This window comes from Chrysochloris asiatica, unplaced genomic scaffold (genome assembly GCF_000296735.1).
Source record: "Chrysochloris asiatica unplaced genomic scaffold, ChrAsi1.0 scaffold00140, whole genome shotgun sequence".
Lineage (NCBI taxonomy): Eukaryota > Metazoa > Chordata > Mammalia > Afrosoricida > Chrysochloridae > Chrysochloris > Chrysochloris asiatica.
The window spans coordinates 5,088,218-5,103,435 of record NW_006408658.1 but is presented as its reverse complement, the minus strand read 5'-3'; the positions used below and the strand labels follow the sequence as shown (position 1 = coordinate 5,103,435).

Below are 15,218 nucleotides of genomic sequence, written 5' to 3'. Positions count from 1 at the left end.
CAGGGATAAACTATCACTATACCATGTCTGCTAAACAACAGACATCTCTGTTCCCATAAGCATCTTTAGCTCCATCTTGCCTCTTCAGGTATTGAGGATATTTTTTCCAGTTTTAATTATTACAATTGATTTTCCATCCTTGTCTGATTAGTCATTCTCTAACATGTAAATTCCTAATTTTAGAACATAAACTCCCACATTAAGACAAAACCAATAGTTATTTCTACCATACATATGACTGCTTATGTTGTTGTTGATGTTGTTGTTGTTATGTGCCGTGGAGTCGGTTCCGACTCATAACGACCCTGTGCAGGGTTTCCGAGGCTGTAAATCTTTACGGGAGCAGAAAGCCTCACCTTTCTCCCATGGAGCAGCTGGTAGTTTCGAACTGCTGACCTTGAAGTTTGCAGTCTAATTCGTAACCACTACGCTACCAGAGCTCCTTATGATTGCTTTATATTTTCATAATTTAATGAGTATAATCTTTTATATATTATCTATATTTTTCTCTTGTTTATTTAAATTTTTTTATGTTAAAACAAACAAGCAATTGTCATTATGCTGATCCTAACTCAATCCCATGTGTTGCAGAGTAGAATTTCTTTATAGGCTTTTCTTGGTTATAATCTTTATATATAGAAATTGCCATGCCTTTCTTCAATGGTACCATTGGGTAGGTTGGAATTACTAGCCTTTAGGTTAATGTTGTTGTTGTTATTAAGTGCTGTTAAGTTGTTTCAGATTCATAGCAACCCTGTAAAGTTTCTGATAGTTGGTTGTGTGTTTAATCACTGACCTTTGGCTAGAAATTTAGTGCTTATCCTACAGACCCACATCAGGACTTTTTGTTAGGTGTAAATCATTTGTAGTATCTAGGGGCCTCTTATTTATGTTTAGAAAGGTATAATTAGTATATGGTGAAATGCACAGATATTAATTATACAGTTTAATAAATTTTGCAAAATGAACACAACTGTATTACCTACATTCCAGTCAAGAGATAAGAGTCCATCATATGAGAAAATTCCTTTCTTTTCTGTTCACTTACAAGCCACATCTAAGATCAACTTATAAAAAATAAAATTCATGTAAATCCTGAAGACAGGGCCTCTTTGGGTTAAACACTTTCATCCCCTTCATTCCTGAGTCCAAGCTCTTCTCTATTCCCTGGGAATGGAGCCAGGCATAGGCCACAGAAGGATCTAGAATACACAATGCTCCTCCCTCACTGGGACTCAGGGATGGAGGCCTCTGGGTTGTTAAAGGAGGCAACAGTAGCTCCCAGATACTCTCTCTGACAACAAGTCCAAGCCACATGCTTCAAGTCCAGGAGCTGCATCCCACTGCAGGGTGCTGGGACTGTCAGGTGGGTCTACGCTCACATGGGGTGATTGAGCACAACATCCTGCTTGGCGAGCTCCAGCAACATAGGATCATCGAAGAACTTGCTGATGCTCACATCTTCACTCAGGCCCTTTCTATGATGGGTTTTGATCATGAATTCCCAGGCCAAGTAAGGAGCCAGCTGTGGCTCCAGGAGGCAGATGACAACACTCTTATCCAGAGGATTACCAGGTACAATCTGCCAGTGGTGGAAGACAGAGAGGGAAAAGGCCTGGCCCTGTGTGTTAGTCCGCAGATCAGTTTCAAAGCCAAAAGAGTCAATGGCTGGGATGAAAGATTTGATGGTGTACAGAGGGGAGCCTTGTATAGGTGCATCCTGAGTCATGTGCCCCTTCACCTGGCCAGGATGGTATAGACAGCATAGACACACTCTGCAGGAGCCTGTACCTCCACAAAGTAGTAAGGTTCTATCAGACGAGGTGTGGCCATAAGGAAGGCTGAATAGATGACTCTCCTGGCTGTGGGGATGATTTGGCCCCCACCCTGGTGAAGGGGCTCCTGGGGCACCACTGTATCCAGGATCTTAAACTGGACATTTTGAATCAACTCATCACAGAAGGGCCCCTTCCTGGTTCCCCACTAAAAACCTTGGATGATGCTGTCCTTCACTGAGCCAAGAAGAGCGTTGTCCACCTTAGAAGGCAGGGCATCATCCACCAGGATGTTGGGACCACTGGCATCAGGCCCAAAAGCCCAGATAGAATGGGCATCCAGCAGATCCCAACCATACTTGGTCTGGAAGAACTCTCCCAGCTTCTTACTGTTTCATGTGATCTGGACCACCTCATTCTCCATGTCTTCGGCAAGACCCTTCTCAAGAGGCTCAGCAATCCTGGTGATCTTGTTCTTATTGGGAGTTTCAGCAAAGTGCTTGAGGGAGGAAGCTTCCACCACCGTCTCACAAAATGTGACAACTGGGTGAGCCACCTTGATGTCTATCTCTGAGTACATCTTCCTCAGATCGTGCATCACACAATCCAAGTACAGCTCCCCCCTGCCCAGGATCATGTGCTCACCCGACTCCTCCACCTTGGTGGTGAGGGGCGGGTAGCTCTTGTTGACCTTGCGCAGGCCATCCAGCATTTTGGGCAGCTCAGAGGGGTTGACTGGCTCCACAGCAATCTTGATCACCGATGTGGTGTTGAACTGCAAGGGGTGGAAAATCTGAGCCTCCTCATTACCTTGAGATTCAGTGATGGTTGCTATCTTCACAACTGGTTGATCCACACATTCAATCAGAACTCAATTGCCAGTAGGAATGTGATTAACTTCAGTGTGGTACCTGGCTACAGAGATCCAAAGACGGCCCACGGTACATATCTGGGAGTCTTCCTTATCCTCTAGGGTGTAGTTCTCTCCCAGTACCTTCACAGGCTGCCCAGCATGGATAGTACCACTCAGCACATGGCCAAAGGCGTGAAATTGAACTCCATCATCTGTGTTGTACATCTTGGTAGTGTGGCACATCAGAGGACCATCAGGCTCACAGTCGCTCATGGCCTCGCCAAGGTCAGAGTCCATGCTGCCAGTGTAAGTGTGCTCAATCTTGGGTTTGGCACCCACTTTTGGAGAGGGGATATGCTGCACACACATGTGCACAAAGCCTGTGAACTCCCCAAAGAACTTCTTGCAGACTAGCCTGAGGAGGGAGCAGATGTTCGGCTTCAGCTCCTCCTTGGTCAGGTGGATGCTGAGTTCATTCAGGGCCCTTGGGAGACTAGTGTCCACGTCACCCACAACCTGAGCAAGGATCTTATAAAGTGGCTCCTAGATAAACTCCACAAAGCTCCTCTGGGAACTGCTTTTCGGTGAACTTTCTCATCTTGGAGTTGAAGCAGATGTCACCCTAGAGTATTTTAGCAAATTCCTGGTAATTAATGTCACCAAAGGTGTCAATGTAAATCTTGGCAAAGGAGCCCAGTGTGAACCAGATGCTGTACTGGGAGCTGGAGAAGCAGATGTTGCCCAGGAGTGGAGACAAGATCAACTTCTCATCAGTGAAATACATGCTTATTAACCCATTGACCTCGTCCACAATGTGGCGCAGCTTGTAATAAGCATCAGTGGGAGGCAGCTTGAGCTCCAGGATGAGCGGTCAATCTTGTTGATGCAAACGGTGACTGCCAGCCTCTCCGGCAGGCACAGCGTACTTGATCAGCTGCTCGGTGTTCAGCATCACCCCCTCGGCAGCATCGATTAAGAGGAACTCTCCATCCGAGATGCGCAAGCCAGCTGTGACCCCATTAGAAAAAATTGACGTGTCTTGGGATGTTCATGATATTGAAGAGATAGGATTTTCCTTTGGTGTCTGGCAGCACCACATTCACAGGAGTGCTTTTGATGCCAACACCTCTCTCTTGCTCAGTGAAGAGGATATCAGTGTAGCACAGATCTTGGTCATAGCGTTTTCTGATTTCCGGGTGAGTCTGTTCTATTAAACAATCTTCAAAACATGTCTTGCCATGGTGGAGATGGCCACAAAGGGTCACATTTCTGATAAGATCTGTGTTGTCCATCAGATCTGCGAGGAAATCCATCTCATACACGGTGACAGGTAATGTCTGCTCCATCAGTGTGAACTTCTTGGTTTTCACAGGTTTAATAATGGGTTCTGTGAGAGGCTGAGTGTATTCCTCCGGGACTGTGGTCTCCACCTCGGGCCCATACACCTCCTCAGCTGTGGGGTAGTACTTCTTGTCTTCGTGCAGTACTGCCTCCATCCCAGGGTGGTCATCATCATGATCGTCGATGTCGTCGTCATTATTGTCGTCATCCATCTCATCAAGATCTTTGGCTTCTCTGCCCCATTCATCATCATCTTCATCAGAAACAATCTCTGATCCAATATAATTCCCAAACTCATCATACAAGTCAGTATCCATGATGCTCCAGTCTGCTCATCGGATCCCCAGTGGCCGAAGACTGAAAATCCCCTTTTGAGCCTTAACATAGTCATACACTGTTCTAATTACTATCCAGTATTATATTTTTCTATTCTAAAACTTTATATAATTACACAATGGTACTGAAAGGAACCCTGGTAGTTTAGTAAATTATGATCTGTGCTGCTAACTGCAAAGTCAGTAATTCAAATCTACCTGAATTAAAATTAGGCTTTTTGCTCTCATAAAGATTTACATCTCAGAAACCCTATACAGGGTTACTATGAGTCACCGACTCCACAATACACCACCACCACCACCAGTGTATTGAAGGAGCCCTGGTGGCACAATGGATAAGCGCTGAACTGCTAATCGAAAGGTATGGGGTTTGACTATACCAGCCACTCCATGGGAGAAAGATGTTAACAGTCTACTTCCATAAAGGTTACAGCTTAGGAAACCCTCTGGAGTACTTCTCTGCTCTTAGGGTCGCTGTGAGTGGGCAAGGACACAGCGTCAATGGGTTTATGTAATAGACTATTTGGGTCTCAAATCTTAACTCAACATAATGTTTTTGATATTATTTGCTTGTGGCATATCTCAGTAAATTATTTCTTGTTATTACTAAGTAGTAGTACATTATATGTATTTACTACATTTTTAAAATTAATTTTTCTGTTGATACAATATCTGGACACTGAAAATTAAATTAATTTTTAGTTTGAAACCACCAGCTGTTCCACGGGAGAAAGATGAGCCTTTCTGATTCTGTAAAGATTAACAGCCTTGGAAACCCTGTACAGGGTCAGTATAAGTCGGAACCGACTCCATGGCACATAACCACCATCATTCACTAGCTGTGTAATGTTGATACAGTACTTATCTTTGCATTTGATTATTTTAGCCTGTGAAATTTGTATACTGTGATTTTTATCAAAGGCCTGAAACACATATAGGACCTAAATAGTTATAGAATTTTTTGGTAACCTCTCCTTCCATGATATTTAATTATCATCCTTAACTCTTGCTTTTAAATTTTATTTTTGCCCCAGAGCCAAAACTCAGAGTACTGGTTTCTGTCTCTTTTTTGCCAGAAGACTGAAGTTGAATCTAATTGTGAGCCTGGTATTATTCCAAAATCACGGTTTAGGCAGTTTCCACCTCCTCTTGCTCACTACTCCTCAATGCTTAATAATTTCAGAACAGAAATCCCTCTCAAATATGGGGTCAGTTCAAGTTATTAATAATAGGGGAGTGGATATACACAGCAGAGACCCAGGGGTCTCCACAGGAGTCACTGATGAAAGTTGCATTGCCTTAGGAATGGGGAGTTGGAATCTACTGGAAGACACTTAACAACAACAAGTGAGAGGCAAACTGATTAGACTTATTTAGGCTGTGTTTACAAGGAGCTCTGGTGGCACAATGCCTGCTCATGACTGCTAACTGGAAGGTTGACAGTTTGAACTCACCTTATGACTCCATAGCAGAAAAACTGAACAACCTTCTCTAGTGAAGATCGTTGTTTTTGGTAAGTGCCATCGAGTCAGTTTCCACTCATAGTGACCCTGTGTATTTCAGTAAATGCCATTGAGTTAGTTTCCACTCATAGTGACCCTGTGTATTTCAGTAAATGCCATTGAGTTAGTTTTTAAGGAGTGGCTGGTAAATTTAAACTGTTAACCTTACAGTTCAAACCAAACTTGCAGCCCAGTACATTATCCCATGGTGCCATATCAACGAAGATTACAGCCTTGAAAAATCTATGGGGCAGTGCTACTCTGTCACATGGGGTTATTACTTGTTGAAAATGCACTAGACACAGCAGGCTGTGTTTGCAGAGGTAGCAAGGCCCAATGAAGGGTGCCTAGAAGATGGAAAAAGAATTTTGATGAAAATCAATAGCTAGAAGAGGGTTATTGTGTGAGGTGGTGGTCTAGAGGTTCTGGGATATGAGAGAAGTGATTATCCATTTCTGCCTGTCCCATTCTTTCTCTGCCTTATTCTCAACTCATCCCTTTCCTCAATTCAGTTCTCTCTTTAGCTTCCGAAACAAGGTTACATTTTTCTTTGTTGTAAAGAGATTATTCTTAAAGATAAAATGGAAATAAATCATTGATATATCTCCAATCTCTCTCTTTCTTTTTTTTTTTTTCTCAAAATTTTCACAAAATTTCCTCTAATGTACTGAGACTTCTCAGTTGTTCTTTAACCAAGATTAGGATCTGGGCTCATAAGGGCTGTCAGGGGTGATATAAGCATTGGTAAGGATACATTCTGTGACTGTAGTCATCACGCTGGCATGCTGATCACTCTGACCCCCAAACCTGCATGGGCAATGGTGACATTCACTGATCCAGAGAGAATGAGACTGAACAGTATGAGTCACTGGGTATTCCTGGAATGCCTATAAAGTTCCCAGGATCTCTGCTGGGTACACAGATTTAGGCAGGGTGAGGAGTGAGCATTTGCAATGTTTTTTGCTCTCTTAAGAGCTATACTCTTTCTGCCCTGGTGCATGGCCTTCCCAGTGGCCCCAACTACAGACCTTAAAGGATGGGACTTGGTTAAGGTAGGTAGACTCATCAGGGCCACATTCCTCCTTTAGACTTTCATGGACCGTAGGCCTTTGTGGATCCCTCGACAAAATTGGTATAAAGATAAACCTTTTAATATCACAAATTTACATATTTTATTTAATCAAAAATTCATCTTTTCTTGATTTTCAAAAATTGAAACATTTTTATGGACCTCTAAAATTATTGTTGGTCTAACTAATTTTCATATGTTTAGTAGACAAGTTAGTCATAGCATTTATCTCCTATGCATTTAGTCTTCTAAATGGCATAGAGTGAAAACAGATAGGATGTCCAGATATGAGTCTATAAAGTGCTGAGGAATTAGGGGAACTAATTCAAATGCGGTAATAGATCTTCTTATTAAGTAGAAAATATCCCAAACTGTTCTCTACATACTTTCAATTTCTTAAGAAATCCTGATGTGGTCAAATACCTAAAACTCCTGTCCACTGATTTTAGTCATGTGCTTTGTAATTATTCATAGATTCAGTCCAATTCAGATCCAGATATTTCTTCTAATACTAAGTCCAGAAAAATGCGGGAAGTCATTTGTCTCAAAATACTTAGTTTAGCTGATACTAAAAGCAAAACCAGTAAGAACACACAGTATGGTGCATTAGATAATCCTGACTTGTTCTGGGTGACTGCATTTTTTTTCTAGCATTATATTTCTGTGTTCTGTCTTGAGTCTTTAATTTTTGTGACCATTTCTTATTGAAGCATCCTAGCATGAAATCGCCGGTACTCAGTCTTCTCTCTAGCTAAAATTTGTGGAGCCAGCACTGAATTGAGGGGATTTATAACTAGCTATACAGGTTGTAAGTTTAAACACTACAGCCAGCAGAAAAGGTTATCTCTTTGCATAAAAGCTATGGCTTTTATTATTACACATTCCATTGTCAGAGCTTCCTGAAAATTAATGACAAAAAGAGAAAAATTTGCATTCCATAAATATTGCTATCTTATTCTGGTGTCATCCTGTGGGATAAAGCACTGGCCTGCAAGGTCAGTTTGAACCACAAGGTCATTGGTTCACTCACCAGACACTCCTTGGAAACCCTAAATAGGGTCACTAGGATTCAGAAATGACACTACTACACTTAACAACAACAGCAACTATAATCAAATAAATGATGCTAGTTTTTAAAATCTATGCTATTGTTTGTGCTAAATGCTGAAAGAACATGGGAATCCTATGGACAAAGCAGACCACGATTTTATTACAGTTCTATACAAAATACAAAATAAATCAATGGTTTACATTAAGTACTATCATAGAATTGCAGGGCAGATCAAGCTGTGTAAGAGATGGATATTTCTCTCACAATTATTATAATCTAACTGGATTGAACACAAGACTGTAATTCAAGCTGATATGTTTCTCAGAAATTGAGATTGAGTAAATTGGATTGAAAAGGAAGTCACTGGTAATAAGTAAGTGATGAATGGACACTTTACAAGTATTTTAATAGGATGGAATTCAATGGACTGGGCAATTCAGAATCAGCCAAATTCTATCCTGTGGGATTCACAGAGTCTGTCCTAATGTAGAAAACTTAAGATCAGTGAGAAAACCTAAAGGTTATCTTCTCTAGGCTGTGCCCATTCATATCTTCATGCTCTTATTCTTGGACTTGTCTATTTTGGAACTTGGATGCAGAAATTTTTGCCTGGTGTTCTAAGTCATTTTTATTCAATCACCTTTGCTTAAACCTTTCAAACGACATGGAGAATCAGGTGTGGTTAACATTATCTGACTGAGAACAGGAGCATTAAGACAGTGATATAGACAAACTACCTTCCCTCCACGTTCCCAAGTGAGGTTTTACCTGGATAATTGATACTATCCGTATCAGTTGGAACCCTAAGGAACAGTTATAGTCTCTGATTTATGAGTCAGAATTGACTCAATGGCAGTTTCTTTGTTAGTCTTTTTAGAAATCTAGATATTGAAATTTCATTTCATAGATTCTGATTCAGTTACTTTGCGATTATGTCAATGTGTTGCTGTTATGTGCCGTGGAGTCGGTTCCGACTCATAGGGACCCTGTACAGGGTTTCTGAGGCTGTAAATCTTTATGGGAGCAAAAAGCCTCATCTTTCTCCCACAGAACAGCTGGTAGCTTCAAACTGCTGACCCTGAGGATAGCAACCCAATTCGTAACCACTAGGCTACAAGAGCTTCTTACTAGGAGAGGAAAAATGAAACTAAGAATTTAAGTTATTTGACTGAAAGTTCAGTCAGTGATTTGTGTTGTTGTTGTTATGTGCCGTGGAGTTGGTTCTGGCTCAGAGAGACCCTGTACAGGGTTTCTGAGGCTGTAAATCTTCACAGGAGCAGAAAACCTCATCTTTCTCCCACCGAACAGATGATAGTTTCGAACTGCTGACTTTAAGGTTCGCAGTTCGATTCGTAACCACTACACTACCAGAGCTCCTTATTTGTAGAGCTAGGATAATTCTCTTAAAGAGTCTGTCTTTATTGCCTTGAAATATTCATCCTTCCCTTGTTTCTCCCACCAGGATTATTTCCATCAGTTCTTCATGACCAAAAAGGACTCACCACTTGTTACTCAGGGAGAACAGATACAGTTCCTGCAACAATTCTTCCATCTGAATGTGACAGGCCTACTGGACAAACAAACACTTTCTGTGCTGCACCTGCCCCGCTGTGGAGTACCTGATGTGGCTTACAACTATGTCTTCCCAGAAAGACCCAAATGGAATGAACATACTCTGACCTATAGGTGCTTGTTTTTAAGGCCTGTTGCTGTTGTTGTTGTTAAGTGCTGTTGAGTCGGTTCCGACCCATAGTGGCCCTGTATAGGGTTTCCAAGGAAAAGCTGGCGGCTTGAACCACCAGCCTTGCAGTTCAAATGGCTTTGCAGTCTGGCTCATTAACCTACAGTGCCACATCAGGAGGTCTAAAGAGCTGCTATCACTTTTTCCTGATTTCCCTTTCACTCTTTCCAAAGCCCAGAATCTCCCTCACAGTGCTTGGTTCTACAGATTCTCATTATTTCTTCCTCAGATAAAGCTTTAGGATGTGTAGCTACTCTCTGTTCCTATTGCATTTTTCCTGTGAGCATTCTCAATACTGTTGTTGTTGTTGTTATGTGCCGTGGAGTCGGAACCGACTCATAGCGACCCTGTACAGGGTTTCCGAGGGTGTAAATCTTTACGGGAGTAGAAAGCCTCATCTTTCTCCCGCGGAGCAGCTGGTAGTTTCGAACTGCTGACCTTGCGGTTCACAGCCCGAGTCGTAACCACTACGTTACCAGAGCTCCTTATTCTCAATACTAGCAGTTAACAATAGAAAAAATATACTTACTTTGCACAATGTCCCTCTGTAAATGGTTATCTCCTGTGACTCCACTATACTTCTTTAGTTAAATGCTCTGTATTTTCCTTGTTTTTTGTGAGTGTGTGTTTCTAGGATATGATTTTGAAGTATTGCTACCTGTCCAGGTAACTCTGTTTGGGTGCTTAAACATATTGTTGTTTGTTGTTAAGTGTTGTTGAGTTGGTTGCGACCCATAGTGAGCAGCTGGTAAGCTTGAACTACCGACCTTGCAGTTCAAATGGATTAAATATATTAGACACATGAAAAAGCAAAACAGTAATAAATGACATAACATGATATATGTTTAAATTGACTTCACATAGTATTTGTTATGTTTTCCACTTAATTGTTATAATCATCCTGTAGGGCAGTGATTTTCAAACTTTAGTTAATGCAAGAATAGGGTGACATAGTAGATTATTTACTGGAATGCTAAATGCAGAATTGATGGTTCAAATCTACAAGTCACAAGTCACTCTGCAGAACACAGATGAGGTTGTCTGCTCCTGTAGAGATTCATAGCCCTTGGAACCCTAAGGAACATTTATGCTTTATGGTTATGAGTTAGAATTGACTTGATGGCAGTTTTTTTTTTTTTTTTTTTTGCCTTTGTTAGTATTTTTAGAAATCTATATATTGAAATTTCATTTCATAGATTCTGATTCAGTTAGTTTGGGATTACGTCAATGCTGTAAGAGAAGAAAAATGAATCTAAGAATTTAAGTGATTTGACTGAAAGTTCAGTCACTTATTTGTAGAGCTAGGATAATTCCCTTAAAAATTACTTTTCTTAGGATTATCAATTATCCATATGATTTGAAGACATCTACAGTGAAATATATTATGCATGCAGCATTTTCCATCTGGAGCAGTGTGACCCCCTTGGTCTTTAAGCAAGTGGAGAGTAAAGACGCAGACATCAACATTTCTTTCTGGGCCTTGGGTAAGAACTGGCAGGGGAGGGAGGTAATGACATCCCATATTAAAGGATAAAATGTCCATCTTCATAAATAAAAACCCAGCCCACATAGTCCAGCTTCTACAAAAAAAAAAAAAAAAAAAAAGATATTCAGCAAAGCTCTTAAGGGAATAAATTAAATACATTTTTAGTTCAGAGGAGCACTCGATAGTAGAGTGGGTGTACTGTGATGTGAACAGGGTGAGAAAGAAGGAATTACACATTCTCTGTTAAAAGGGAGCTATGTAGCCCTCAGTGGCTGAAATGTTGTTCAAAGTGGGTCCCACCTTTTTAGAAATACCTACAGTTTAAATTTCTTTTCTCCTATTCCCCTCATTTTAGGGATGAAGTTTTTATGTCTAGCCTGTAACCTTCATTCAATTTTTGTCATGACAACCCTTTATTTTTATCACAGATGATAAAAAACCAGCCAGATTGTTGCCAAACCCTATGACTGTCAATGAGGCTAAATCACCTCAATGGCACAATTATTCCTTTGCATAAATGGTGCTTTAACCTTTCTTCAACCTCCATAGTATCTTAATTCTAAGTACCCTTATGTACTACTGAGTTAGTTTTTATCGCCCCTGTTCCTACCCAACTGCCCTCATTATAACCATAGTTATCTGTGTTTCACAGCCCATGAAGATGGCTTGCCCTTTGATGGACCAGGTGGCGTCTTAGGCCATGCCTTTTTCCCACATTCTGAAACTCCAGGAGTTGTTCACTTTGACAAGGATGAACATTGGTCAACTTCATACAGGGGTAAAGATTCTGTCTGATGAGAGGACAAGAATTTCCTGGGAGTTGGTAGGTTTGATCAAAGGCCTGCATTTGGATAGTCATACCACAAAAGAGGAGGTGGGGAGGATTCTGAGTGTCCAGGGTAAGGCAGAAAGAGTTTGCTGAGGATAAAGTTCTTCTATGTGAGTGGGGTGATGTGGGACAATTTATGAAAACAGATGCTCTTATAATAAGCACATTCTCATATTTTGCTTTTCTCTTTCCTTATCTCTGTGTTCCCACTAATCCATCTCTCAATTCTCTCCAAGCTACTTCCTTACTTTCAGTTTATCTCTCTTTACATATATTCATACTTATTCTCTTTCCCTCTCTGCCTACCATTTTTTTTTTCTAAAGACAATATTTTATTTAGACTTTTTAATTTCATAATACCAAATATTAACATCATAAAGTGATTTTAATTTTAAATAGCCATTTTTTTTTTAATTAAATGTTTTTATTTTGCATTGAGTGAAAGTTTACAGGGCACATCATCAGTTTCACATTCAACCATTCATATAGCTTGTTTCATTACATTGATTATTATCCCCGCTAAATATCATCAGTTTACAGTGTTTCTCTCTATCCTCTTTAGCTTTTTTTTTTTTTTTTTTGGATGGGGAGGGGACTTGGCTTATTGGAATTTACAGTCTCGGCTTTTAGGGGAGGTTTTTACATTTGTCTGTGGATATCCAGGGCTCACGTATGAGATTACTAACAAGCATTACTGAATAATCAGATGAGGGACAGTTTGTTATGTCTACTAGGTAGCTAGAGTCTGATCCTCAGAGCCTATGGTTTGGACGGTCAACAACGCTTGGGCCCACAGGGGCTTGTCTGCCTACCATTTTTGTTGTTGTTGTTCTCTGTTTGTTATTTCCTTTATTTCCATCTCTACTTTCTTCTACCTTTCTCATGTATTACATCTCTTTATTAATAATGATTTTTTCTTTTTTTTCTTTTGATGCGAACTCTTTCAGGGATTAACCTGTTCCTGGTTGCAACTCATGAGCTAGGTCATGCTCTGGGCCTGTACCACTCTAGGAATCCAAAATCCATAATGTATCCTACCTATGAATACCAGGACCCCAGAACTTTCCATCTCAGTGTTGAGGATATACGAAGAATCCAGCACTTATATGGTCTGTGCTTGTGGGAAGGAAAGGGATCCGGGCAGGAAATTGCATTTGGAGCTTAACCATTTTTTGCTGCTGTCCTCACAGGGAGAAAAGAAGCATGATTCTCTGAAAGTCAGTCAAGCTGGCCTTTCCATAGCTTCAGTAGAGCATCAAAGAAGTCATGGAACCAAAGCAGCCTTGGGAGCTACTAGAATTCAGTTCTAAAGAAGGGAACCTTGTCAAGATAGCAGAGACAAATTCAAGACATTTAAAGTCACAATAAAGATGCTTTTTAAAAAGTAAATCTTTGTCCTCTCTATTTGATGTGTCTCAACATTTGATATGTCAAATCACTGTGATTAGTGCAAGAGAAAAGAGTGTACTACAGTGAGGGGCTGTAGCAAACATGATTATGGAACTCGAGAGTTAGTTCATCAACTGCGCCTTGTGAAACCTATACTACAGGGTGACTATGAGTTGGAACTGACTCAATGACACTTAACAGCACAGAAGCACAGAGTTAGCTACAAGGTAAGACAATATTAGAGATAGACCTTTTCTCTACATGGGTAGTTTAAGTAATGTCATAATTCAGGTGATGTTTAAGATTGCAGCTATCAAGACCAACTATTAGACTCAATAGTATCTACTTATTAGTTAGAAATGTTTACAGATATAATCTATAATTAAAGTTTTCTCCACAGTTTGAAAAGAGACAAAAATGAAATCTGAATTTTCCTATAACTAGTTGCTATCAAATATCTCTTTAGAAACCACTCCTAAATGCCTATTTAATAAAGAACTAATAAAATACATACATAAATTTTTCTAGAGTAGAAAATAAAAAGAAAGATTTCTCATATAATTTTAGAATTGCAAAACCTTGATATCACTGTATGGCAAAGACATAAGTTAGAAATATATTAAGTCACTCTCAATGAAGAAAAAGATATAAAATCATATATAAAAATATTGGCAAATCAAATTGGGCAATAAATAAGGAAGAAAAGAGCAACCTGTCCAATTTAACTTATTTGCCAGAAAATGAAGGCTTCTATAGCATTTAAAATTCAAATGATGTATTGCATGAGGACAATCTGTTGCACAAGACCTTTTTAAAGTGTTGAAGAGCAAAGATGTCAGCTTGAGGACTAAGGGTGTGACTGACCCAAGCCATGGTATTTTCAATAACGTCATATGCAATAGAAAGCTGGACAGTGAATAAGGAAGACTGTAGGAGAATTGATGCTTTTGAGTTATGGTGTTGGAGGAGAATATTGAAAGTGTTATGGGTTGCCAAAAGAACCAACAGATCTGTGTTGGAAGAAGTGCAGCCAGTGTGCTCCTTGGAGACCAGGATGGCCAAATTTCATCTCTCATACTTTGGTCATATTGTCAGGAGGGACCAGTCGCTGGAGAAGAATATCATGTTTGGTAGGGTGGAGGGTCAGAGAAAAAAAGGAAGACCCCCAGCGAGATGGATTGGCCAAGTGGCAGCATCAAGGCGCTCAAGTGTGGCAACAATAATGAGGTTGATCCAGGATCGGGCAGTGTTTTGTTCTGCTGTGCATAAGATTACTATGAGTTGATACCGACTTGATGGCACCTAACAACAACAACAATATAGCATTTAAAAAGTTATCAATATAATTCTTCTCATTGACAAAATAATTTAAAAAAATTATATGCTTATCTCCATGGATTAAAAAAGTGTAAATCAAATCCCTTGTATTTTCTTGATAAAAACTCAGCAAATGAGCAATAGAAAGGACCAGTGTTTTCTGTAAAGGTAGTTACAGAAATCATTGATCAAATATACATGTTGCTATTGTAAAGTGAAACTGAGTCAGTTCTGACTCTGTATATGGTTTTCAAGGAGTGATTGGTGAGTTTGAACCAGCAATGTTTTGGTTAGTAGTCAAGTACTTCTCCTATAGTGCCATACCACAACTCCTACAGGTATGCTTAAAGATCAGCTATTGAAAACTTTACTCGTGTGAACTGAAATAAGAGAAGAATGCTGCTTTCATTTCTGCCCAACATATTGCTATAAATCTTAGCCAGTGCAATAAGGCAGTAAATATAGTAAAAATATAAAAGGTGAAAAGAAGTGGGAAATAAACTGACATCACATAATATGCCACTCTGCAG

At 40.1% G+C, this 15,218-nt stretch overlaps 1 protein-coding gene and 1 pseudogene across 1 annotated transcript; one reads left to right on the top strand and one right to left on the bottom strand.

The window, feature by feature from the left end:
- Positions 1-1,378: 1,378 nt before the first annotated feature.
- Positions 1,379-4,286, bottom strand: LOC102826419 (annotated as a pseudogene).
- A 2,473-nt stretch (positions 4,287-6,759) lies between these two features.
- Positions 6,760-13,147, top strand: MMP26 (matrix metallopeptidase 26). Its single transcript, XM_006870361.1, has 5 exons — positions 6,760-6,858; positions 9,389-9,612; positions 11,003-11,151; positions 11,806-11,931; positions 12,930-13,147. The coding sequence occupies exons 1-5, from the start codon at positions 6,760-6,762 to the stop codon at positions 13,145-13,147; spliced, it is 816 nt and encodes a 271-aa protein (XP_006870423.1).
- Positions 13,148-15,218: the final 2,071 nt, after the last annotated feature.

What these genes read in the sequence shown, in the direction of transcription:
- MMP26 (XM_006870361.1), top strand. Translation starts at nt 6,760, where the DNA reads ATGTTTTTTGCTCTCTTAAGAGCTATACTCTTTCTGCCCTGGTGCATG. An exon ending in AAGGATGGGACTTGGTTAAG is followed by an intron (nt 6,859 to 9,388) that starts GTAGGTAGACTC and finishes TTCTCCCACCAG; the next exon opens with GATTATTTCCATCAGTTCTT. An exon ending in GAACATACTCTGACCTATAG is followed by an intron (nt 9,613 to 11,002) that starts GTGCTTGTTTTT and finishes TACTTTTCTTAG; the next exon opens with GATTATCAATTATCCATATG.